Genomic DNA, 27,824 nt, shown 5'->3' with positions numbered 1-27,824 from the left:
CTGTTTCGCCCCTTAAGAATTACAACTGCCATTGCAGAACCTGGTTCATGTTCTGCAAAAGACGGAGGGTAGAAAGAGATCCATGATATGGCAGGGAAGCCTGATAATTATGTTAGAATTTATCCCGAACTTTCTGGGTGGGAACCTCGTTACCTCCTCAGCAGGAGGTGGCGGAGCGGGGAGAATGGAAAACTAGATCTCGCTGGCAAGATTCCATTTTCTGAGTCATGCGAGATTTTGTGCCCATGTCACGGTTTAATAGTGTTGTCTCCATGGTACCAGGGTAAAGGAGATCACAGAGAGGGTGCAGAATATTGTGCAGATGGAAATGAAAGAGTCAGAAGTTGTGGCACACAAGATAGACACACTTTCAGGAGCGAGGGAGGATGATAAAAAAAGCAACTGTGAGGATTAACCTCAGGCATCATGATTCTTGCCAATAGTTATCTTTTATGTTAAAAGAAACTAATTTAGTCGGCTTCCGGCGAGGGAAGAGAGCGGTCGCGGGTAGAAGAGCTCGTGCGGGGGGGGGGAACACGGTTGCGCCCGTTCCCCGCGAAGAACTTGTGCCTAAGTGCGCAAACTTGGCCGACTGGGCCCCCGCACAGCAAGAGAGTGCGGAAGAAGAGGAGCGACCCAGACTCCAAAACGGAGCAAAGTCGGAGACCTGAGCGCCTCAGGAGCAGAGCGAGCGACAAAGAGAGAGCCCCCCGGGGAGAAGAAGAGGCCGCAAGGGACCGGAACGGTAAGCTGTGTGGCCCGTGGGAGGAAAGGTGTGCGAGAGGAGCCGGGGCCGGAGACCAGGAAGCGGCCAGAGAGAGTTGCCCCCCCCCCCGAACGGAGATAGCGGATCGGAGCGCGGGCCTGCAGCCGGCCCGACCGAGCCACCCACCCACACAGCAGAACATGGGCGGCCGAGGAGAAGCAGCACAGAAGCGGGGACCGAGCCACCCCCCACGCGCGGTAGCAGGGCACAGGGCAACAACGCAGGGCAGGAGCAGGAGGGGCAGCGGCCCGAGCCAAAGCGGGGACCGAGCCAGCAACGAGGCCCGACCCCCCCACCCCGGCGGCAACCACCACGAGGCAGGCGGCAGAACAAAGGGGGACTCCCAGCCTGACAAGAAGCCTTTCTCTCTCTCTCTGGTCCCAGGGTGAGTGAGGAGGAGAAAAAGAAAACGAGAACTAGCCCTTTTTGGGGGGGGGGGAGAGGGGAGGGGGGGGGGGGGGGGACTTAGAAAAGAAAACTGTTAAAGGGACAGAAAATTCCTTCTCTCTTCCCACGTTTCTCAAAAAAGAAAACCAAACTTATCTGAATAGAGTCTTTTTAGAAGGGGGGGGGGAAAGAGAAAAAAAAAGGTGGGGGGAAAAGAAGGGGAGTGGGGAAAAAGAAAAGGGGGGGGGGAAAAATGCCAGAAGGGAGCCAAAACAGAGGGAGAAAGGGCACCAAAAGCAAACGGGGCAATACGCGAGCCCACTCAGACGAGCTAATCGGTGCACGAAGCGGCAGAATGGAAGCCTCGCCGCAACAAAAAGAACTGGGCAGACAGGAGCATTTCCCCCCTGGGCCAGAGGGGAACTGGAAGACAGCCTTTGCCAAGGCGCTGAGGGAAAACCAGCAGGAAAGCAAGGCAGGGACCAAAGCAGACATAGAGTCCACAGTACAGGCAGCAATGGCCAAGGCCCTGGCGGAGGTGCAGCTCGCCCTGGGCAGAGCAGAGAAGAAACTGGAAGCCCAAGAGGAGAAACTGGAAACCCAAAAGGCGACCATTAAGGAGCTGGAAAAGGCCGCGACTGACATGAGCAACCGGATCACGGCCCTGGAGAAAGAGGTGGCGAGACTGGGCACAACGCAGGGGAGCCTGAAGGGCAGGGTGGACGACCAGGAAAACCACTAAAGACGACAAAATGTCAGGATAGTGGGCCTACCAGAGGGGATCGAAGGTAGAATCCCTACCGCCTATGTGGCCGAGATGCTGGGCAACTTAGTGGGGAGGGGAACAACAACAGCAAATATACTCTGTTCAAAAATCCAATAAAAAACATTTATATCAAAAAAATAAAATAATTTAAATACATAATTAACCACATTCACATCAAAGTAAATAGCTTTACAATTATCAGTTCAACAGTCCTTAAACACAAGGAAAAACTTCAACTTGCAATCTATACCTGTGACTAACTCCAATTAAGCTACCCAATACAGGTCAAATGTCACTGATAAATAAAGTTAACAAACATATTATTTGCTTAGTTCTGTAGAGGCTTTTGGAGAGAGAGAGAGAGAGAGAGACCCTTTCAGGAGCAGAACCAGCACATTTTTGCTCGACCTAGCAGCATTTGGCAAAACTGCTGTTCAACTTAAAATCCTTCTGTTTTGTCAGATTCAAATCCTATGGCAAACAAAACTACAGACAGGCCAGCCCCTCCCATTAATTACATCATCTGTATCCCACTAAGATGTCTCATACCTTCTTAGTTAGGACTAAATGCAACCCATCATGAATTATCTACTTTACGGGGAATTTCCAGCAATCATAACAATATCCCATTAGCTCTTGATATGTAAACAAGCAAATGGTTAGAATCAATAATGACCTCACCTTTTGTGACTTCTTAATTACAGCTTTAGCAGACACACTGTCTGGATTCCTTAACCTAGATTCTTTAACCTAGTTTTTTAAAATAATATTACTGCAATATATACTTTAACCAAGATTTTTAAAACCTGACTTCAACAAATATAAAACGCAATATATATGCCAATATCTTACATTGATCCTCCTGTGATGAATGTATGATGCTGCAGGGAGTGTTTCAGATTCTTGGGGCATCAGGACCAGTTCTAGGGTAGGAGGCACCTATTCAAAAGTGACAGGTACACCTCAACAGGACTTGGAACCAAGATCTCTCCAAGGTGGTTCTGAGTGTAGTTGAGAAAGATTTAATCTAAATTGACAGGGGTGTGGGCAGCAGAATATAGAAGTAGAAAAAAAAAAAAAAGTGCTAAACAGAGTGTGCATGTTGGATAGTGATAATGTTGCTAATAAATTAGATAGAAGCAGACCAAAAACTCAGAGGAATACAGAGACAGGTTTGGATTGCATGTATTTAATTATACAAAGTGTGGTGAATAAAATCGGTGAGGTAAAAGCACACACAGTTGTGTGGGAAGATTATGCAGTGGCAATAACAGAAACGTGGTTTAAAAATGGTGAGGCATTGGTGTTGAATATTCAAGGATATAAAGTGTTCAAAAAAGATAAAGAAGTAAAAAAGGGAGGTGAGGTGGCAGTACTGATTAGGGAAGACAACGTAGTGTTGGAAAAAGAGGACGTCCTTGAGGGGGCAACGGCAGAATCCATTTGGTTAGAGTTGGAAAACAGCACACCACTGAGGGTACTCGTTACTGTGAAAAGCCCCTAGTCGCCACACTCCGACGGGTGAAATGAGGGAGAATTCAGAATGTTCGGGTAAAATGAGGGAGAATTCAGAATGTCCAATTCACCTAACAAGCATGTCTTTCGGGACTTGGACGAGGAAACCGGAGCACCTGGAGGAAACCCACGCAGACACGGGGAGAATGTACAGACTCCGCACGGGAAGCGAACCTGGGACCCTGCCGCTGTGAAGCAAGTGCTAACCAAATGGTGAGAGAAATAAAAGTGCAAATCTGCAGGAAAATCAAACAGATGTGCAAGAAACATAGAGGTGCCAATAACATAAGCCACAAGCGATAGGCAGAGCTACCCGACCCCACAACCAACAGATCAAATCCAAGCTCTGCAGTCTTAAATGGTGTTGGGCAATTTAACAGCTAACTGGAGAAGGTTCCACAAATATCCCCATCTTCAATGATGGGGGCCCTGTACATCAGTGCAAAAGAAAAGGCTTGAGAATTTGCAACAATCTTCAGCCAGATGTGCCGAGCGGACGATCCATCATGGCCGCATACAGAGGCCTCCAGAATTACAAATGCCAGTCTTCAGCCAATTCAATTCACTCCACGTGACATCAAGAAATGGCAGAAGGCGCACGACTTCCGGGTGCGGCGATGACCTTGCTGAGTCGCACGTTTCGGCAGCTCCCGGTGAAACGGACTTTTGGGCTCTTGATAGGAGCCCCAACAGCAATTTTGACGGCTAAAAACACTGTGCGGTAAACCAGAAGCGAATCTCCCCTGGATACGGATGAAAAAAGGAGGAGAAAGTGGCCGGATTGCAGTGGATCCTTCAGAACAGCGGCAAGGAAGGCAAGCAAAAACCAAGATGGCGTCGGAAGGTGGCAGTTTAACATGGGGCCCTGAACAACAAGAGTTCTTGAAATGCTGTGTGGAAGAGCTCAAAAAGGAAATGAAGAAAGAGCTGTTGGCCCCGATACTACAGGCGATCGAAGGGCTAAAGGAGGAACAAAAGACCCAGGAGCGGGAGCTTCGGGTCGCGAAGGCAAAGGCAGCCGAGAATGAGGACGACATACAGGACCTGGTGGTGAAGACGGAGACGCATGAGGCACATCAGAAACGATGTGTGGAAAGGCTGGAGGCACTGGAGAACAACGCAAGGAGGAACAACCTGAGGATTCTTGGTCTTCCTGAAGGTGCGGAGGGAGCGGACGTCGGGGCATATGTGAGCACGATGCTGCACTCGTTAATGGGAGCGGAGGCCCCGGCGGGTCCGTTGGAGGTGGAGGGAGCATACCGAGTGATGGTGCGAGGACCGAGAGCAGGAGAAATTCCCAGAGCCATAGTGGTGAGATTCCTCCATTTTAAGGAAAGAGAAATGGTCCTTAGATGGGCAAAGAAAACTCGGAGCAGTAAATGGGAGTACGCGGTGATCCGCGTTTATCAAGACTGGAGTGCGGAGGTGGCGAGAAGGAGGGCGAGCTTTAATCGGGCCAAGGCGGTGCTTCATAAAAAGAAGATAAAATTTGGAATACTGCAACCGGCAAGACTGTGGGTCACATATCGAGGGAGGCACCACTACTTTGAGACGGCGGATGAAGCGTGGACTTTTATTGTGGAAGAAAAACTGGAATGAGCGGGTTATTAAAAAGAACGTTTGAACAAAGTGGTGGGGCGAATGTGGGGGGCGAAGAGGGGGGTTAAAAAGGGGGGAAAGAGGAGTTTTATGTACTAATCCTGCGATGTGGTAACTTTTCTCTCTTCCACAGGTGGTGATGGGGGGAGGAGGGGAGGTGGAGGAGATGGGGCGTTGGCCATTGGGGGCGGGGCCAAGGGAGAAGCGCGGGCTTGGTTCCCGCGCTATGATAATCATGGCGGGAATAGAGAAGCAGGAAGGAGGGGGCGTCTCACGGTGCGAGCCGAGGTCACGGGGGGAAGCCGAGGTCGGCCAGAGTTTGCTGACTTCTGGGAGCAACATGGGGGGAGTAATTACGCTAGCGGGGGGGTGGGAGGGGGGAATTACTGGGTTGCTGCTGCTGGGGAGAGGGGGGAGCTGGTATGGGAGGGGGTGGGCGGGGGGGCACCGCCTGGGGGAGATACAGCTGCGTGGGAACCGGGTGAGGAGCTGGAAAAAGGGGATGGCTAATCGACAAGGGGGGGGGTAGGAAGCCCTCCAACCCGGCTGATCGCGTGGAACGTGAGAGGGCTGAACGGGCCGATAAAGAGGGCAAGGGTACTCGCACACCTTAAGAAACTTAAGGCAGATGTGGTTATGTTACAGGAAACGCACCTGAAACTGATAGACCAGGTTAGGCTACGCAAAGGATGGGTGGGGCAGGTGTTCCATTCGGGGCTAGATGCGAAAAACAGGGGGGTGGCTATATTAGTGGGGAAGCGGGTAATGTTCGAGGCAAAGACTATAGTGGCGGATAACGGGGGCAGATACGTGATGGTGAGTGGCAAACTACAGGGGGAGACAGTGGTTTTGGTAAACGTATATGCCCCGAACTGGGATGATGCCAATTTTATGAGGCGGATGCTCGGACGCATTCCGGACCTAGAGATGGGAAAGCTGATAATGGGGGGAGATTTTAATACGGTGTTGCAACCAGGGCTGGATAGGTCGAAGTCCAGGACTGGAAGGAGGCCGGCAGCAGCCAAGGTACTTAAAGATTTTATGGAGCAGATGGGAGGTGTAGACCCGTGGAGATTTAGCAGACCTAGGAGTAAGGAGTTCTCGTTTTTCTCCTATGTCCATAAAGTCTACTCGCGAATAGACTTTTTTGTGCTGGGAAGGGCGTTGATCCCGAAGGTGAGGGGAACGGAGTATACGGCTATAGCCATTTCGGATCATGCTCCACACTGGGTAGACTTGGAGATAGGGGAGGAAACAGGAGGGCGCCCACCCTGGAGAATGGACATGGGACTAATGGCAGATGAGGGGGTGTGTCTAAGGGTGAGGGGGTGCATTGAAAAGTACTTGGAACTCAATGATAATGGGGAGGTCCAGGTGGGAGTGGTCTGGGAGGCGCTGAAGGCGGTGGTTAGAGGGGAGCTGATATCAAGAAGGGCACATAAAGGGAAGCAGGAGAGTAAGAAACGGGAGCGGTTGCTGCAAGAACTTTTGAGGGTGGACAGACAATATGCGGAAGCACCGGAGGAGGGACTGTACAGGGAAAGGCAAAGGCTACATGTGGAATTTGACTTGCTGACTACGGGCACTGCAGAGGCACAATGGAGGAAGGCACAGGGTGTACAGTACGAATATGGGGAGAAGGCGAGCAGTTTGCTGGCACACCAATTGAGGAAAAGGGGAGCAGCGAGGGAAATAGGGGGAGTGAGGGATGAGGAAGGAGAGATGGAGCGGGGAGCGGAGAGAGTGAATGGAGTGTTCAAGGCATTTTATAAAAAATTATATGAAGCTCAACCCCCGGATGGGAGGGAGAGAATGATGGGCTTTTTGGATCGGCTGGAATTTCCCAAGGTGCAAGAGCAGGAAAGGGTGGGACTGGGAGCACAGATCGAGGTAGAAGAAGTGGTGAAAGGAATTAGGAGCATGCAGGCGGGAAAGGCCCCGGGACCGGATGGATTCCCAGTCGAATTCTATAGAAAATATGTGGACTTGCTCGCCCCGGTATTGACGAGGACCTTTAATGAGGCAAAGGAAAGGGGACAACTGCCCCCGACTATGTCTGAAGCAACGATATCGCTTCTCTTAAAGAAGGAAAAGGACCCGCTACAATGCGGGTCCTATAGACCTATTTCCCTCCTAAATGTAGATGCCAAGATCCTGGCCAAGGTAATGGCAATGAGAATAGAGGAATGTGTCCCGGGGGTGGTCCACGAGGACCAAACTGGGTTTGTGAAGGGGAGACAACTGAACACGAATATACGGAGGCTGTTAGGGGTAATGATGATGCCCCCACCAGAGGGGGAAGCGGAGATAGTAGTGGCGATGGATGCCGAGAAAGCATTTGATAGAGTGGAGTGGGATTATTTGTGGGAGGTGTTGAGGAGATTTGGTTTTGGAGAGGGGTATGTTAGATGGGTGCAGCTGTTGTATAGGGCCCCGATGGCGAGCGTGGTCACGAATGGACGGGGATCTGCATATTTTCGGCTCCATAGAGGGACAAGGCAGGGATGCCCTCTGTCCCCATTATTGTTTGCACTGGCGATTGAGCCCCTGGCGATAGCGTTGAGGGGTTCCAAGAAGTGGAGGGGAATACTTAGAGGAGGAGAAGAACACCGGGTATCTTTGTATGCAGACGATTTGTTACTGTATGTGGCAGACCCGGCGGAGGGGATGCCAGAAATAATGCGGATACTTGGGGAGTTTGGGGATTTTTCAGAGTATAAATTGAACATGGGGAAAAGTGAGTTGTTTGTGGTGCATCCAGGGGAGCAGAGTAGAGAAATAGAGGACCTACCGTTGAGGAAGGTAACAAGGGACTTTCGTTACCTGGGGATCCAGATAGCCAAGAATTGGGGCACATTGCATAGGTTAAATTTAACGCGGTTGGTGGAACAAATGGAGGAGGATTTCAAGAGATGGGATATGGTATCCCTGTCACTGGCAGGGAGGGTGCAGGCGGTTAAGATGGTGGTCCTCCCGAGATTCCTCTTTGTGTTTCAGTGCCTCCCGGTGGTGATCACGAAGGCTTTTTTTAAAAAAAAGGATTGAAAAGAGCATCATGGGTTTTGTGTGGGCCGGGAAGACCCCGAGAGTGAGGAAGGGATTCTTACAGCGTAGCAGGGATAGGGGGGGGCTGGCACTACCGAGCCCAAGTGAGTATTATTGGGCCGCTAATATTTCAATGGTGAGTAAGTGGATGGGAGAGGAGGAGGGAGCAGCGTGGAAGAGATTAGAGAGGGCGTCCTGTAGGGGGACTAGCCTACAGGCTAGGGTGACAGCCCCATTGCCGTTCTCACCGAGGAACTACACCACAAGCCCGGTGGTGGTGGCTACACTGAAGATTTGGGGACAGTGGAGACGGCATAGGGGAAAGACTGGAGCCTTGGGGGGGTCCCCGATAAGAAACAACCATAGGTTTGCCCCGGGGGGAATGGATGGGGGATATGGAATGTGGCAAAGAACAGGAATAACGCAACTGAAAGATCTGTTTGTGGATGGGAAGTTCGCGAGTCTGGGAGCGCTGACCGAGAAATATGGGTTGCCCCAAGGGAATGCATTCAGGTATATGCAACTGAGGGCTTTTGCGAGGCAACAGGTGAGGGAATTCCCGCAGCTCCCGACACACGAGGTGCAGGACAGAGTGATCTCAAAGACATGGGTGGGGGATGGTAAGGTGTCAGATACATATAGGGAAATGAGGGACGAAGGGGAGACTATGGTAGATGAGCTGAAAGGGAAATGGGAAGAAGAGCTGGGGGAGGAGATCGTGGAGGGGCTGTGGGCAGATGCCCTAAGCAGAGTAAACTCGTCGTCCTCGTGTGCCAGGCTAAACCTGATTCAGTTTAAGGTATTACACAGGGCGCATATGACTGGAGCACGGCTCAGTAAATTTTTTGGGGTGGAGGATAGGTGTGCGAGGTGCTCGAGAAGCCCAGCGAATCATACCCATATGTTTTGGTCATGCCCGGCACTACAGGGGTTTTGGATGGGGGTGACAAAGGTGCTTTCAAAAGTAGTGGGGGTCCGGGTCGAACCAAGCTGGGGGTTGGCTATATTTGGAGTTGCACAAGAGCCGGGAGTGCAGGAGGCGAGAGAGGCCGATGTTTTGGCCTTTGCGTCCCTAGTAGCCCGGCGCAGGATATTGCTAATGTGGAAAGAAGCCATGCCCCCAGGGGTGGAGACCTGGATAAATGACATGGCAGGGTTTATAAAGCTAGAGCGGATTAAGTTCGTTCTAAGGGGGTCGGCTCAAGGGTTCACCAGGTGGTGGCAACCGTTCGTCGAATACCTCGCAGAAAGATAGATGGAATGGAAAAAAGAAGGCAGCAGCAGCAGCCCAGGATCGGGGGGGGGGGGGAGGAACCAGAAGGACTCTCAGGGTTGTTAATATATACTGTATAATATGTATAGGTCGTTGCTACAGATAATTATATATTGGACTATTAAATTATATTTTTGGAGAGTGTTACTTGTGATAAGGCAGTTGCCAATTAGGGTTAGTTTTCATTTTTGTTATTTATTATTTATTAATTTTCTGTTTATAAAATAGGTCATTGTTATTTGTGTTGTTATAATATTGTGTAAAGGATGCACAATGTCCTGTGTTGGTTGACCAAAAATTTTCAATAAAATATATATATTTTTTTTTTTTTTTTAAAAGAAATGGCAGAAGGCAGTGGATACTTGCAAAGGCTACGGGCCCCGCAATATTCCGGCAATAGCACTGAAGACTTGTGCTCCAGAAACTGCAGCGCCCTAGCCAAGTTGTTCCAGTATAGCTACAATACTGCTATTTGCCCGGAACTGTGGAAATTGCCCAGGTATGTCCTGTAGGCAAAAAGCAGGACAAATCTAAATTTTCAATCCATGCTTGATCTGTGACCCATCTCCATCACTCCATTTTCCCCCTTTGCCCCTTAATATTTTTGGATAACAAAAATCCATCAACCTCAGATTAAAAATTAATAAATGACCTAACATCAATTAGCATTTACAGAAGAGTCCCAAATTTATACCACCATTTGTGTGTTCATGTTTTTCTTAATTGCACTGCTAAAAGGTTTGGCTCTAATCTTTAAACCCTTCCCCTTCGTCCTAGTTTCTCTCCATCTACCCTATTTGATCCTCCTAATATCCTAAAAACATTGATCATATCACCCACTTTGACCTTCTAAATTCCAGGGAACACGATCTTAGTTTGTGTAATCTCTCCTTGTAACCTAAACTGGTATCAGTCTGGTATATCTACATTTCATTCCCATCTAAGCCAAGGAGCGGAATGTTCCCAAAGTTGCACAGTGTTGGATCAGATGCAAAAAGGTCTGTGAAACTCGTCAGCTTCAGAGCCGCCTTTCTCGCCTGATTAAACGGCACACTGTGCAATTTCAGTGCATTCTCAAGAGTAATGACTTAGACAATGGGACAGACGAGGATCACACCGCCAGCTGGAGGTTCAACGCCAAAACACAATGGCATCACCCGGAATCAAATCAAGGCACTGTTCTGATCTCAAAGTTAAATGTAAAAATCTTGCTCCCCGGAACCGGCATCTGGACCCCTCCCCCCAAAAACAGACATTGGGGCCTCGAGCCGGATAAGGATAACATGCCCCAAAGAAGGAGGGTAACCCGCCATGCCAGTGCCCCTAAGCTGTGTCAGGGCACAACGGTGCAGTGGGGTGGAGGGGGGGACTGAGGGTGCTGGGGGGGCTGGGTGGGGGGTGGGCAAGGGTGCAGTGGGGTGGGGGAGGGAGTCCAGGCTGCAAAGCTCAACCATGTCCCTCACCCGGGCCCAACAGGCACCTCTGCACTCCTGGCGCGGACATTACAATTGTTTTTTGTCTTTGAAAACCAGTAGTAATTCACGCCAGCATGACGCCACCCTGCCGGGAGAGGGAAAAGAGACTTTGTGGACAGGTGACAAGCCCAGTAAGAAGATTTTCATTTATTCAAATTTCCTGGAAATCAGGGTGTGAATCTGCTTATGTCACCAGCGAGGGGCGGGAAGATCTCAAACTGTGATCTTGCCGGCGGAAATCCCATTTTTGGCCACAAGTGAGATTTAGTGGCCATTATGAGATTTGCTAACCGGGCCACTGGATCATGGGAATTTCTACCAAACTTTCTTCACCCCCTCTGTCTTTATATTTTGGGATGTCATCTAGACTTTTTGATTACATTCTATATGACATTTTAATGACCTCTGTACAGATCCGCAAGTCTTTTTGGACTGTTTCTAGTTAAGTTTTTCACATTTTATAATGTTCTCTGATTAATCTATTCTATCCCATCGTCCAAGTCATTACTCTGAGAATGCTCTGCTAGTAACACCAAATCTGGATCAAGCTTTAGATTTTAATACTTTCATCACCACTCTCTTTTTTGTATGTTCCATTTCATCTTTGTCAAGTAATCTTCCTCACCCTCCAGCCTACCCTGCCCCTGATTTTCTCTTTTGCCTGACCTGCCCCTCCCACTTTTTCAGAAGCATAAAACCCATCACATATCTATCCCTCCCTAATTCCAAAAAAGAGCACATTCAACTTGAAACATTAACAGTTTCTCCAAAGATTCTGCCAGTTGTGATGAGCATCTTCGGTTTCTATTTTACATTAGTTTCTTTGGAATCCTTCTGTTTTGTCAGGCTCAAATCCGTGCTTGGATCGGGGCGTCACGGTAGCACAATGGTTAGCACTGTTGCTTCACAGCTCCAGGGTCCCATGTTCAATTCCCGGCTTGGGTCGCTGTCTGTGCGGAGTCTTGCACGTTCTCCCCGTGGGTTTCCTACTGGTGCTTCGGTGTTTTTCCACAGTCTAAGATGTGCAGGTTAGGTAGGTTGGCCATGCTAAATTGCCCTTAGTGTCCAAAAATGTTGGGTGGCGTTACTGGGTTACGAGGATAGGGTGGAGGTATGGGCTTACGTGGCGTGCTCTTTCCAGGGGCCGGTGCAGACTCGATGGGCCGAATGGCCTCCTGCTGCACTGTATCATATGAGAGCACCTTTAAGAAATGGGTGTTTATCAATGGGTGTGTATATAAATATCTGTAGTGAGAGTATCTTTAAGAAATGGGTGTTTACTACTGCAGTGATGTCGGAGTGTGGGTGGAGCTGGGCTGTCTATCAGATTTTTACTTTCGCTTTAGGCTTTTTGCTGCAGGGTGGGTTTGGTTTCATTTTAGTTTTGGAGAAGCTGCAATCACAGCAGGATGTGTGTGAATCTCTGCAAGCTTGAGTGTCCATTTGCTGATTTCAACGTGGTAACTGTTCTCAGTAGTGAAGTTAAGCCTGATGTCTTTCTGTTAAAAGGTGTTTTTAAGTCTTATGGTTGTTTAAGGGAAAGTAAGAATTACTTAGTGTTGTGTTCTTTGGGTGTTGTATTTGAATTGATGGTTGCTAAGATGTTCAATGTATGTTTCAAAAAGGCTAACTTGAGTTCATAGAATTAACATTGTTTTGCTTTAAAAAATACTTTTCCATTTCTGCTGTACCACACCTGTAGAGTGGGCCATGTGCCCCCCATACCACAATCTATTAAAAGTTGTGGGTCAGGTGAACTCCATGATACACTTTGGGGTTCTCTAAACCCTGGCCCATAACAAATTGGGGGCTCGTCCGGGATAAAAGTCTATCTATTGGATTGGCTTAGTGAACTTAAAGACAGTGAGGGGTGAGCATATTGTGGTTGCTTTTCATGTGTGGTATTCCAGTTTAAGTGGGGAGTGTGTTGTGGACAATGACTCTTTCAGAGGCTCTGATGTTTTTGGGGGTGGAGACAGTCACACACAGTATCTTACGAACAGAGTCTAAAAGCAGACTGTTGGATTTGGCAAAAACATAGCAGTTAACATTACCTGACAAAATGCGAAAAGATGAAGTAATTATGGCGGTGGCAAAGCATTTAAAGTTGCCTGAGAGTTTGACTCATCAGAAATGACAAAAATTCAGTTGTAAATTAAACAAATGGAACATGAGAAAGAATTAAAGCAGCTTGAATACGAAAGAGATAAAAAAGAGAGAGTGGAAAAAGAAAGAGAATGAGATAGAGAGGAAAAAGAGAGAGAGGGGAAAAAGAAAAGGAGAGAGAAGAAAGGAGAAAAGAAAGAACAACCCCAGCAGAACAAAAAGAGAAAGGGAGATACAGATCAGGTAAGAAGATAAAGAGAGAGAGTTTGAACTTCAGAAAATGGTCATGAAACATGAGTCAATTAAAATTGGCAGACGTAAAGGGAAACGTACAGTTGGATGATAGTGATGAGGATAGTGAGAAAGAGCGTCAAAGTCAAAGGCATGGTGGGGATCTATTTAAATATGTCCAAGCATTGCCAAGGTTTGATGAGAAGGAGGTAGAAGCCTTTTTCATTTCATTTGAGAAGGTAGCTAAACAAATGAAATGGCTATAGGACCTGTGGGTATTACTGATTCAAACAAAGCTGATAGTTAGAGCTAGTGAACTGTTTGCATCACTACCGGAGGAGGTATCTGGGACGTTTGAGGAGGTGAAAAGATCCATCTTAGGTGCATATGAACTAGTGCCTGAAGCTGACAGGTTTAGAAATTTAAGGAAAGAATTTGGTCAAACATACATGGAGTTTGAAAGGCACAAACAGAGTAATTTTGATAGGTGGAAAAGGGCTTTGAAAATAGACTAAACGTATGAAGCTCTCAGAGAAATTATACTTTTGAAGGAGTTCAAAAATTCAATCCCTGATGTAGTGGGAACCCATGTGGAAGAGCAGAGGGTTAAAACTGCGAGATTAGCAGCAGAAATGGCAGATGATTATGAATTAGTTCATAAATCAAAACTTGGTTTCCGACATCAGTTTCAGCTGATGAGGGATAGAAACTGGGGACATGAGGAATATTCAAGTGCTAAAGGTAAAGGTGATCTGATGGGAGATAATCAGAAGAGTGTACCTCAGACTAAAAACAAAATCCAGGATGGTGGAAAAGAAATGAAAAATTTCAAATGTTTTCACTGTAATAAACTAGGTCATGTAAAGTCACAGTGTTGGTGGTTGAAGAAAAGCACTGGGAAGGCTGATGTGGTGAAACAGGATAAGACAGTGGGGTTTGTTCAAGTGGTAAAGGAAAGCCCAAGTGAAGTGAAGGAGGTGCAAAAGATGGTGCCGCCTGATCAAAAGGTGATTGATAAGAAGGTGCCAGATGTCTTTAAAGAATTTACTAATATGGGGACAGTTTACTCATGTGTATCAGGAGGAACAGGTAAAAAAGTCACAATTTTAGGAGATATGGGAGCTAGTCAATCTTTAATGGTAAGAAATGAGGAGCTATGTAGTTTGGGAAGAATATTGCCAGAAAATATGGTAATATGTGGAATTCAGGGTAAGAGGAGTAGTGTTCCATTATATTAGGTAAGGTTGGAAAGTCCAGTGAAGAGTGGTGAAGTGGTAGTAGGAGTAATAGAGAAACTAACTTGTCCAGGAATACAGTTTATCTTGGGTAATGATATAGCTGGATCGCAGGTGGGAGTGATGCCTACTGTGGTTGATAAGCCAGTGGAAAATCAGTCAACTGAAGTGTTGAAGGATGAATATCCTGGGATTTTTCTGGATTGTGTAGTAAGAAGGTCGCAAAGTCACAGGTTAAGACAAGAGGAGAAATCAAAGAGTGAAGATGAAGTGGAAGTGCAATTATCAGAAACGATTTTTGATCAGATGGTTGAAAAAGAACAAGAACAGGTGAAGGATGAGGCGGATATTTTTAGTTCAGGAAAATTGGCAGAGTTACAACAGAAAGATGTAGAAATAAAACGGATGTATCAGAAAGCAAACACGGAACAGGAATCTGAGTGTATACCAGAGTATTATTACCGTAAAAGTGATGTCGCGATGAGAAAATGGAGATCTTTACATATGCAGGTGGATGAAAAGTGGGCAGAAGTTCACCAAGTAGTAATGCCGGCAGGGTATAGAAAGGAGGTGGGGAGAGTTGCACATGAGGTACCAGTGGGAGGTCATTTGGGAATAAGGAAAACTCAAGCTAAAATCCAGAAACATTTTTATTGGCCGGGACTACACAAAGATGTAGTTACATTTTGTCAATTATGTCACACGTCAAGTGATAGGGAAACCTCAAGCAGTGATAAAACCAGCGTCCCGAATACCCATTCGAGCATTTGAGGAACCTGTTACAAGGGTCCTAATTGATTACGTAGGACCGCTTCCTAAAACGAAAAGTGGGAATCAATATCTTTTGACTATAATGGATGTGTCTACTAGGCTTCCAGCAGCCATTCCAGCACGTAATATTACAGCTAAAAAGATTGTGGAGGAGTTACTTAAATTCTTTACTAGATATGGACTACCCACAGAAATACAATCGGATCAAGGATCAAATTTTACCTAAAGTTTATTCAAAGAAGTTATGGATAGCTTAGGAATAAAACAATTTAAAATACTGCATACCGTCCAGAATCGCAGGGAGAGTTAGAAAGGTGGTATCAGACATAAAAGACAATGTTGAGGGCTTATTGTCAAGATTATCCAGAGGAAGGGCAGCACAGTGGGTTAGCCCTGCAGCCTCATGGCGCCGAGGTCCCAGGTTCGATCCTGGCTCTGGGTCACTGTCCGTGTGGAGTTTGCACATTCTCCCGGTGTCTGCGTGGGTTTCGCCCCCACAACCCAAAGATGTGCAGAGTAGGTGGATTGGCCACGCTAAATTGCCCCTTAATTGGAAAAATGAATTGGGTCCTCTAAAATTTTCAAGAAAAAAAATTATCCGGAGGATTGGGATAAAGGAATTCCATTCGTACTGTTTGCAATTAGGGATGAACCTAATGAGTCAACCAAAGTCAGTCCTTTTGAACAAATTTTTGGTCATGAGGTAAAAGGACCACTTAAATTGATTAAGGAAAAATTGGTCAGTGAGAAATCAGAAATTACATTATTGGATTGTGTGTCAAATTTTAGGGAACGATTAAATAGAGCAGGTCAATTGGCTGGACAACATTTAAAAGTTGTACAAAATGTGATGAAACGGGTAGCGGACAAGATTATCCAAAGTTCGTAGTTTTGCCAGTGGAGATAAAGTTTTAGTATTGTTACCGGTGGTAGGTGAACCTTTAAAAGCAAGGTTTTGTGGACCTTATCAGATTGAAAGGAAATTAAGTGAGGTGAATTATGTGGTAAAAACACCAGATAGAAGGAAGACTCACCGAGTGTGTCATGTGAATATGCTTAAAAGGTACTTTGAAAGGGAAGGAGAGAAAAAGGAGGTTTTAATGATTCTAACTCAAAGTGACGAACCAAATCCAGATGACTGTGAATTTGAAATACCTCAAATTAAATTGGAAAACGAGGATGTTCTTAAAAATTGGGATAAATTGTTGAGTTACCTTCCAGAGGAAAAACGAACTGACCTGAAAGAGTTATTGATATCACGTGGGCACGTTTGTAGAGATAAATTGGGAAGTACTAAAATGGCTATACATGATGTAGATGTGGGAAATGCTGTTCCAATCAAACAACATCCATAGACTTAACCCTTTAAAATTGGCACAGGTTAACAAAGAGATTGAGAGTATGCTTAAAAATGGCATTATTGAAGTGGGTTGCAGCCAACGGAGCTCACCCATAGTGATGGTACCAAATCCAGACGGTACCCAACGGTTGTGTGTGGACTATAGAAAGGTTAATGCAGTTACAAGATCGGACTCTTATCCTATCCCACATTTGGAGGATTGCATTGAGAAAGTGGGACAATCAGCTTTTATTTCCAAACTGGATTTACTTAAAGGTTACTGACAGGTACCTTTATCCGAAAGGGCGAAGGAGATTTCAGCTTTTGTGACTCCAGATGGTATATACCAATTCAAAGTTATGCCATTTGGCATGAAAAACGCCCCAGCCACATTTCAACGGTTAACTAACAAGGTTGTTTCAGCATTACCCAAATGTGCGGTATACACCGACGATCTGGTCATTTTCAGCCCGACATGGAAGGAACATTTAAAACATCTGATGGAGTTATTCGATCGACTTCATGAGGCGGGTTTAGTGATAAACCTAGCCAAAAGTGAATTTGGAAAAGCCCAAGTCACTTTCCTCGGCCATACAATCGGACAGGGTCGAATGGTCACAGGTGATGTGAAACCAACAGTGGATTTGATCGAACATTTGTGAAAAATTTTTGTATCGTGGTTACTCCACTGATAGACTTACTGAAAAAACGCCGAAAATTTTAGTGGACAGCGGACTTTCAACAGGCATTTGACGGCCTGAAAGCTGTGATAACCAATGCTCCTGTATTGGAGAATTACAAGGGACTCTGTGATCAGATTGAACTAAAGTATCTGACTTTAAAGAGAAATGCCAAGGCGGAGAGAAATGGATGGATCGTGCAAAGACCTTCTTGTTCAAAGAGACTGTTAATCGAGAAGGATTCCAGTTGGAGGAAGAAGAAGAAAAAATGAACTATATTATTATACCTGTTTTCGTGTGATTTTTTTTTTTTTAATGGAAAAGTATATTTACTGTGTGCATTTCTTAAAGGATAGTGAAAAGGTGAAAAATGAAACCATCTTGAAGTTGACGTTGTATTTTTTTTCTTGGGGGGAGGTGTCATGTGAGAATACCTTTAAGAAATGGGTGTTTATAAATGGGTATGGATATAAATTTCTGCAGTGAGAGTATCTTTAAGAAATAGCTGTTTACTACTGCGGTGATGTCAGAGAGTGGGTGGAGCTGGGCTGTCTGTCAGCTTTTTACTTTTGGCTTTTTGCTGCAGAGTGGGTTTGGTTTCATTTTAGTTTTGGAGACGCTGCAATCACAGCAGGATGTGTGTGAATTTCTGCAAGCTTATGAGTGTCCATTTGCTGATTTCAACATGGTAACTGTTCTCAGTAGTGAAGTTAAGCCTAATGTCTTTCTGTTAAAAGGTATTTTTAAGTCTTATGGATGTTAAAAGGAAAGTAAGAATGACTTAGTGTTGTATTCTTTGGGGGTTGTATTTGAATTGATGGTCGCTAAGATGTTCAATGTATGTTTTAAAAAGGTTAGCTTGAGTTCATGGAATAAACGTTGTTTTGCTTTAAAAAATACTTTTCCATTTCTGCTGTACCACACCTGTAGAGTGAGCCATGTGCTCCCCATACCACAATCTATTAAAAGTTGTGGGTCAGGTAAACTCCATGATACACTTTTGGGTTCTCTAAACCCTGGCCCATAACAACTGTAAATTCTATGAAAAAGTAATTCAATGACTATGAATAGCCTGCACTATAACCACTTACTTTACTTGCAAATACTGATATTTCCTTAATTTAACATTGTGGTTAACAATTTTCAAGGAGCCTACAATGCTCCTGACCATCCACTGTTTCCTAATCCAACCACAAAAAAAAGTTGACTTTGATATCCCTTTCAAGTTTCTGTTCATACTCCCTTTTTATAGTTCAGTTTTGTTATCCTTCCCTATTCTTTACATTTCTCTCATTTATCAGGATTTTTCTTTCATATTTTTATATGTTTTATCTTTCAGTTTTAAGTGGTCTTTACCTTCTTCCCACAGTCCATGGTTGTATTTTATTTGGCAATTCGAGCTTTTGTTCCTTGGGATATAAACTGATTCTGTATCATATTAAAGTATTTTTTGAACAGCACCCACTGATCTCATCTTACTACCACTGACAGATCTGTTCAGTTTGAACAAGAACAAAGATAAATTACAGCACAGGAACAGGCCCTTTGGCCCTCCAAGCCTGCGCCAATCCAGAGCCTCTATCTAAAACTGTTGCCTATTTTCTAAGGATCTGTATCCCTCTGCTCCCTGCCCATTCATGTATCTGTCTAGATACATCTTAAATGACGCTTTCGTGCCCGCCTCTACCACCTCCACTGGCAATGCATTCCAGGCACCCACCACCCTCTGCGTAAAGAACTTTCCACGCATAAAATGACAGCACAGGAACAGGCCCTTTGGCCCTCCAAGCCTGCGCCAATCCAGATCCTCTATCTAAAACTGTTGCCTATTTTCTAAGGATCTGTATCCCTCTACTCCCTGCCCATTCATGTATCTGTCTAGATACATCTTAAATGACGCTATCGTGCCCGCCTCTACCACCTCCACTGGCAATGCCACCCACCACCCTTTGTGTAAAGAACGTTCCACGCACATCTCCCTTAAACTTTTCCCCTCTCACCTTGAACTCGTGACCCCTAGTAATTGAGTCCCCCACTCTGGGAAAAAGCTTCTTGCTATCCACCCTGTCTATACCGCTCATGATTTTGTAGACCTCAATGAGGTCCCCCCTCAACCTCCATCTTTCTAATGAAAATAATCCTAATCTACTCAACCTCACTTCATACCTAGCACCCTCCATACCAGGCAACATCCTGGTGAACCTGCTCTGCACCTTCTCCAAAGCATCCACTTCCTTTTGGTAATGTGGCGATCAGAACTGTACGCAGTATTCCAAATGTGGCCGAACCAAAGTCTTATACAACTGTAACATGACCTGTCAACTCTTGTACTCAATACCCCTTCCGATGAAGGAAAGCATGCCGTATGCCTTCTTGACCACTCTATCGACCTGCCCAGCCACCTTCAGGGTACAATGGACCTGAACACCCAGATCTCGCTGTACATCAATTTTCCCCAGGGCTTTTTCATTTACCATATAGTTCGCTCTTGAATTGGATCTCTCAAAATGCATCACCTCGCATTTGCCCGGATTGAACTCCATCTGCCATTTCTCTGCCCAACTCTCTAATCTATCTATATTCTGCTGTATTCTCTGACAGTCCCCTTCACTATCTGCTACTCCACCAATCTTAGTGTCATCTGCAAACTTGCTAGACCACCTATACCTTCCTCCAGATCATTTATGTATATCACAAACAACAGTGGTCCCAGCACGGATCCCTGTGGAACACCACTGGTCACAGTTCTCCATTTTGAGAAACTCCCTTCCACTACTACTCTCTGTCTCCTGTTGCCCAGCCAGTTCTTTATCCATCTAGCTAGTACACCCTGGACCCCATGAGACTTCACTTTCTCCATCAGCCTACCATGGGGAACCTTATCAAATGCCTTACTGAAGTCCATGTATATGACATCTACAGCCCTTCCCCTCATCAATCAACTTTGTCACTTCCTCAAAGAATTCTATTAAGTTGGTAAGACATGACCTTCCCTGCACAAAACCATGTTGCCTATCACTGATAAGCCCATTTTCTTTCAAATGGAAATGGCTATGGACAGCATTCAACTCACTGCATTAAAATGAGTCTTAACTAAATCTAGATTCTTAGTAGTTATTTTGCATTTTTCCTTTCAAATATCGTGTTGAACTCAAACATTATGATACTATTGGATAAATGTTTGCGCTGTTAGGCTGGTACCTAAATCTGAACTGATTTGTATATAGTCTGCCCCCTTGTTGCTTCCACGACATATTATTGCAGAAAACTATCCTGAATACACTCATGAAATGTAATCCCATTATGACATGCATCAGTCTTCTTGTCCCAATCTGTAGGAAGTTAAAATCCTCCATTAAAATCACTCCGCCTTTTCTACATACTCGTTTAATATCTGCATTATGCAATTCACCACTTTGCAACAGTCATTAAGATGCCTTTACATGATTCCCACTGGTCTGAAGTGTTTTCCTACTTCTTAATTCTACCCATAAAAAGTTTCTGATGCATAGCTCTCATTACATTCTCTTACACTGCATTTGTCCTTAATCACTCAGATTTCCTCATCCCTTCTACCATTTTTCTGGTCTTTCCGATAGACCTTTAGGTACATTTAGTTCCCAGTCCTGACCATCTTGTAGCCATCATTCAGTAATGGCTCCCATGTCATAACTTCCAAGTTGAATTTGCACCTGCAGTTTATTCAATTTGTTCCTTATACTCTGCATCTATTTAAAGAATGCTTATTTTGGCCACAGACTCCAACCTGTCATTCTATTCTAATAGTTTACTTGCACATTTCCCATCTCTCTCTTTCAGTTTAATTACTTTACATCATTTAGTGTTTCTTTTATCCATAGTTGCTAAAGCAATTTCTGACTATCAGTCTATTCACATTTTTGTTTTCAAACTATTATTTATGCTGTCATCTCCCCTGTACTCTCCATTATTCCCACCACATTTACTAGTTTAAAGTCCTCATGACTTCCCTATTTATTCTGTTCATTGGGACCTTGGTTTCATCCTGGTTTATGCGGCTTCCATTCCAATAATATAGGTCTTTCTTATTCCAGTACTAGTGCCAATGTCAATGATATGGAACTCCTTTGCCACAACATTCCTTTAACCATGCATTCAACGCACTAATCTGTTAATCTTTATGCTAATTTGCACATAGGTTGGTTTTAATGGATTACAATCAAAGTACCCTCCAATGGCTTTTTATGCCTGTGCAGGTAATTTGTTTAGTGCATGGCCCTTATAAATTTATTTTCACCACTGTGCAGGCGCAGTAACTAAAAGGGCTGAATTGCCTGTGGCCTGCACAGGTATCTTCGGGTTGCTGTGGGGCCCTGCGGTTTAGAAGGAACATTAATTACATTCCTGGAGTTCTGATTGTATAATCGAGCTCAGAGTTCCTGGTATTCTCCAACAGGACCTCTTGTCTGCTCTTCCTTGTATTGTTGGTTCTAACATGGATCGCAAAGACTTAATCTTCGCCTTCGATCCCCAATACAATTACAAGCTCACTCGAGATTTTCCTCACTCTGGTACCAGGTCGGCAACATGCCACGTGGAATTTTCAATCCTGCTGACAAAGGATGCTATCGATCCCCCAACTGCCAACATTGCCCTTCCCCTCCTCTCCCTCCCCACTCGGGACAGCCTTTACAACATTCCTTATCCAACACACACATAGCAAGAACACTGTACGGCTTGGATAGAACCAGTTTCTGCAGATCATCATTCTCCATTTTACTTGGATTGCCCTTACTCTGTATATTATTCAGTCATGTCAACCCCATTAGGATCCTACACCTCTCTACAATAATTGACCGATGTCTGGATCAAATTGTCCAGATACTTCCCACTCTCCCTAATGTGTCAGAGTGGGTCTAACTTGCACTCCAGCTGAATGTCTCTGTCTAAAATCTCTCTCTCAATCAATGTGCTCATGCTGAACAGTTTCAAAAATCCGTGCGTATTGTGTGTAGTCCAGACTCACAACCGACTCCGCTATATCTTAGGGTTTTTTGTGTTAATTAAATCTACTTTTTAGCTTGTTGTGAGCTTTTTAAATTCTCCATGCAGTAATTTTCAATAAGCACTAAAACATTGGACAAAATGTTAAATATTCCCCGCTTCAACTTCACTGGATCCACTGCATGTGCTGGAGCAAAAAAGCTGCTCCTCCTTCCCTCTCTGCACTGAATTCCCATTCATCAAATTTCCAGCTTTTATAGTCTGTTTAGGATTCACTCCGTTATGGCCACTCTGTCAAGCATTCTCTTTATGAACATACAAAATAGAAGCAGAAGTCAGCTATACAGCCCTTTGAGCCTGCTCTTGCCATCCAATAAGATCATGGCTGATTTACAATTGGTTACAACATATGAACATTAAGGGCTACCCCTTTCACAGTATCAAGGAATATTCCTATCAGCCTGGCTAAATTAAGTAAGTAATGTAAGAATTTTGCAAATTCCAGACACTTTCAGAACTCAAATTCCTAACCTTAGCAGAATCCCCAATAAAAATTACCTTTGTTGCTTTTAGGTTTAGTAGCATTCTCAAAGTCACAAATTCGTTCCCAACTGTCACGCACTGCCTCAGGTGTCATTTGCTGATTCTTCTGCATTACTGTAGCACCCAATGTTCGTTCCCAACGCACTAATGACAGTAAAAAAAAACACAGTTGTACAGTTGCTGACTCAGAACAGTTATGATGCAGTTTCCATGACTCAAATTTACACTGAAGCAAAAACATTATTTAAACTATTGTTCAACTTTTGAAAATTCAGATTACTTAACTCAGAGATTTCCATTTCTAGACATTTCTCAGTAACATCATTTGAAAAAGCACTTGCAATACTTAAAAAGCCTCAAATTGTTAAATGGAAATTTTAAATTATCTGAACCTTCAAGTGGAGTGCTGATCTATAGATTGAACTATGCAATATTTTCTACATTGATTTCAATGTGTTTTAACAAAGTTGTGTGAATATATAAATAAATTCCACTGAAAATACCAATGCTCAAAACTAAAGGAATCTGGGTCATGGTAAATCTGCAGAAATGATTCCCAATTTTCTTTCTTACAAAAAGAATCACTGCTTCCGCTCCCTTTAATCGTGTGGTCAACTTGGCTCAGTTTGGAACACTCTTGCCTCAGAATCAACAGACTTGACGTCAACCCCACTTCAAGACTTCAGCACTTATATCTGGGCTGACATAACAATTTAGCATTGAAGGAATGGTGCATTGTTAGAGTTGCTGATAAACGACATCCGGTGGCAGCTATGAAGGAGTAAGTCGCACATTTGGTGGCTCCCGCTCGGGTCGGACTTTTGGACATTTTCCCCCCGATTTTCTACCGGACTTGAATTGTAAAACTGGTGACAGAGGCAATTGTGTACTGAATTCCCACATCGGTGCATGGAGAGGACTAGAAGTGTTCGTAAAGGCAGAAACAGAAAGACAGAGAAGGCTTGGGCTGAAGCTGCAGCGGGAGACAGCATGGCGGAGGACCGGACCTCTGGTTTGTCGACTCAGCAGTCAACGGAGCAGCTGATGCAAGTTATTCAGGAAGGCTTTGCTAATCAGAAATGGGACTGCTTGGACCTGATAAAAGAGTGAATTGAGCGGCTGGAGCTTAGATTGGATGCCCAAGATCAGGCGATCCAGAAGGTAGAGAAGGCACTGCCTGAGCAGGAGGAATATCAAACTGCGGTGGAGTTGGAGGGGGGGATGCTGAGAGACCAGCAGAAGAAGCTCCTGGAGAAGGTAGAGGACCTAGAGAATAGGTCCCGCCGGCAGAACCTGAGAGTCGTTGGGCCCCTGGAGGGGTCCGAAGGAGCGGCCGCTGGGGCACACATCGCAGACATGTTTGAGAAGCTGCTGGGGGATGGGGCATTCACCCGGTCCTTGAAGGTGGACAGGGCTCACAGAGCACTCGCGAGGAAGCCGCGAAAGGGAGAGAACCCCTCCCGCCGAGGGCAATGATGGTGAGATTCCACAGGTACTTGGATAAGGAGCGCATTCTACAGTGGGCCAAGCAGACACGGAGCTGTAAGTGGGACAACAGTATCCTGCGGGTTTACCAAGACCTGAGTGTGGAGGTGGCCAGGAGAAGAACAGGCTTCAACCAGATTAGGCCGATGAAGTTCGGACTGTTGTATCCGGCCCGGCTCTGGGTCACGCACGAGGAACAGCACTTTTATTTTGGTTCGCCTGAGGACGCGATGGACTTGGCAAAAAGGAAAGGACTGGTGGTGGACTGAGAACTTTTGAATTTTGCTGCAACGTTCATGTTTTTTTTTTGCTTTTCTGTTCTTTTTTTAAAGTTTCTCCTTTTTCGTTTTGTGGAAGCTGTTTGTAATGCCTTTTGCATTGATTTGGGACCAGCGGCAGAGCTGAGTGAGTTAAGGTTTTCATTTGCACTGTTGGGGGATGGAGGTGTGCTTGTTTAGATCTTGGTGTTTTTCTGTCGGGCAATTGTGTGGGGATTGTTTGATGTTGGAGTATGTTTGAATGCGCGGGGGGGGGGGGGGGGGGGGGGGGGGGAACAATAGGTGGGAGACTATCCGGCGCCAGGGATGGGGGCCACCAAGCTAGCTGGGCGGGCTAGCTCACGGAAGCGCAGTGGGGGGTGTGCATATGTTTGGTTTATTAAAGGGGTTGGGTTACAGAGTGTTGTTACGGGGGGGGGGCTGCCTGGGGGCGGGCCGATGGAGGCGCGGAGCAGGAGCTGGAGGCGGGCCCAAATAAGGGGATGGCTGATCGGCGAAGGGGGGGGGGCGGCAATGAGCCCCCCAACTAGGCTGATCACCTGGAATGTTCAAGTGTTAAATGGGCCGGTCAAGAGGGCACATGTGTTCACGCATCTTAGGGGACTGAAGGCAGACATGGTAATGTTGCAGGAGACGCACCTTAGAGTAACTGACCAGATTAGATTGAGGAAAGGCTGGGTCAGTCAGGTCTTTCACTCGGGACTAGACTCAAAGACTAGAGGGGTCGCGACCTTGATCAATAAGCGGGTGGTGTTTGAGTCGGGTAGAATAGTCTCGGATGTGGGAGGTCGGTACATTATGGTCAGTGGGAAACTGGAGGGGGTGCAGGTCATAGATCATAGAATTTTTTTTTGATCTATGACCTGCACCCCCTCCAGTTTCCCACTGACCATAATGTACCGACCTCCCACATCCGAGACTATTCTACCCGCCTCAAACACCACCCGCTTATTGATCAATGTTGCGACCCCTCTAGTCTTTGAGTCTAGTCCCGAGTGAAAGACCTGACTATTAGTAAATGTGTATGCGCCAAATTGGGATGATGTAGAGTTTATAAAGAGGATGCTGGGGAAGATACCAGACCTGGACTCACACAGGTTGGTCATGGGAGGGGACTTCAACACAGTTATTGACCCTGGCTTGGACCGGTCAAGCTCGAAAACGGGCCGGGTGCCAGCAATGGCAAAGGAACTAAAAGGGTTCATGGAGCAGATTGGGGGGGGGGGGGTGGATCCATGGATATTTGGGCAGCCAAGGGTGAAGGAGTTCTCCTTCTACTCACACGTGCATAAAATGTACTCCCAGATTGATTTCTTCATTTTGAGCAGGGCCTTACTGGCAGGGGTGGTGGACACGGGGTACTCGGCGATCACAATCTCAGACAATTCTCCACACTGGGTTGACCTGCAGGTTAGTAAAGACAGTAACCAGCGCCCGCACTGGAGGTTAGATGTGGGACTTTTGCCTGACGAAGGGGTGTGCGAGCGGCTGTGGAAATGTATTCAGAACTACCTGCAGGTCAACGACACGGGGGAAATGACAGCAGCGGTGGTCTGGGAAGCACTGAAGGCAGTGGTCAGGGGAGCTGATCTCGCTACGGGCCCATGGGGAGAAGGTGGACCGACTGGTAAAGGAGATACTACAGATCGATAGGAGGTATGTAGGGGATACAGGCCGATATCCCTGTTGAATGTGGATGCCAAATTGCTGACCAAAATTTTGTCCTCCAGGATTGAGGATTGTGTGCCGGACGTTATTGGAGAGGACCAGACGGGGTTTGTTAAGGGTAGGCAGTTGGTGGCCAATGTAAGAAGGTCGTTAAACGTGATCATGATGCCCTCGGAAGGTAGGGAAGTGGAGGTAGTGATCGTAACGGATGCAGAAAAGGTTTTTGATCGGGTAGAATGGGATGATCTGTGGGAGGTACTGGGATGGTTCGGATTTGGGCGGGGCTTTATTGATTGGGTGAGGTTGCTGTATCAGGCTTCTGTGGCAAGTGTACGGACAAATAGGGCAACATCGGACTATTTTAGACTGCACTGGGGGACGTGTCTGGGATGCCCCCTCTCCTCACTGTTGTTCGCACTAGCTATAGAGCCGTTGGCAATTGCTCTGAGAGCCTCAAGGGACTGGAAGGTGCTGGTCGGGGGGGGGGGGGGGGGGGGGGGGGGGGGGGGGGTGGAGCACAGAGTCTTGCACTATGCAGACGATCTGCTTCTATCTGTATCGGACCCAATAGAGGGGACGGAAGAAATCATGAGGATTCTAGGGGAATTTGGCCAGTTTTCGGGGTATAAGCTAAATATGGGGAAAAGTGAGATATTTGCGGCCCAGGCGAGGGGGACAGGAGAGGCGATGGGGGGAGCTGCCCTTTAGATTAGTAGGGGGAAGTTTTAGGTACCTAGGCATTCAAGTGGCACAGGAATGGGACAGGCTGCATAAATTAAATCTGGCCCGACCAGTAGACCAAATGAAGGACGATTTTCGGAGGTGGGATGCGCTTCCGTTGCCACTGGCTGGGAGGGTGCAGACGGTCAAGATGACGGTCCACCCGAGATTCCTGTTCGTGTTTCAATGTCTCCCCATCTTTATTCCGCGGTCCTTTTTTAAACGGGTCAACAAAGTGATCACTGGCTTTGTTTGGGCGGGCAAGACCCCACGAGTAAGGAAGGTAATTCTTGAGGAGTCGGGGAGATGGTGGGCTGGCGCTGCCAAATTTTAGTAACTATTACTGGGCAGCAAATATAGCCATGATCAGGAAGTGGGTGGTGGGGGAGTTTTCGGCATGGGAGCGTATGGAGGCGGCTTCATGCAAAGGCACCAGTCTGGGGGCGTTGGTAACTGCGCCTCTGCCGTTCCCGCCAACACGGTACTCCAGCAGCCCTGTGGTGGTGACGGCCCTGAGAGTCTGGGGCAATGGAGGAGACATGTAGGAGCAGAGGGAGCATCAGTCAGGTCCCCAATCTATAATAATCACCGGTTTGCCCCGGGAAGTATGGATGGGGGGTTCCGGATATGGCGGAGAGCAGGGATTGAGAGGATAGGGGATATGTTTATAGAGGGGAGCTTTCCGAGTATGAGGGCGCTGGAGAAGTTTGGGTTGGCGAGGGGAAATAAATTCAGGTATCTGCAGGTGCGGAACTTCCTACGTAAACAGGTGTCAACCTTCCCGCTCCTCCCGCTAAGGGGGATTCAGGACAGGGTAGTTTCCAGGGTAGGAGAAGGGGCGTCTCGGACACTTACAAGGAACTTATGGGGTCAGAGGAGACGCAGACCGAGGAGCTGAAGCGCAAGTGGGAGAAGGAGCTGGGAGGAGAGATGGAGGATGGTCTATGGGCGGACGTGTT

At 46.2% G+C, this 27,824-nt stretch overlaps 1 protein-coding gene across 1 annotated transcript in view; it reads right to left on the bottom strand.

Annotated features, from left to right (window-relative positions):
- The window catches only part of hsd17b4 (hydroxysteroid (17-beta) dehydrogenase 4), a 208,396-nt gene that overhangs the window by 114,027 nt on the left and 66,545 nt on the right, over positions 1-27,824 (bottom strand). The window contains exon 11 of the mRNA XM_072516520.1: positions 22,730-22,858. Coding sequence (XP_072372621.1) covers positions 22,730-22,858 — 129 coding nt within the window. The remainder of the gene's footprint in view (positions 1-22,729; positions 22,859-27,824) is intronic.

Source organism: Scyliorhinus torazame, chromosome 9 (assembly GCF_047496885.1).
Source record: "Scyliorhinus torazame isolate Kashiwa2021f chromosome 9, sScyTor2.1, whole genome shotgun sequence".
Taxonomy (NCBI): Eukaryota; Metazoa; Chordata; class Chondrichthyes; order Carcharhiniformes; family Scyliorhinidae; genus Scyliorhinus; species Scyliorhinus torazame.
The sequence above is the reverse complement of the archived record's forward strand: the minus strand, read 5'-3'. Positions and strand labels throughout refer to the sequence as shown.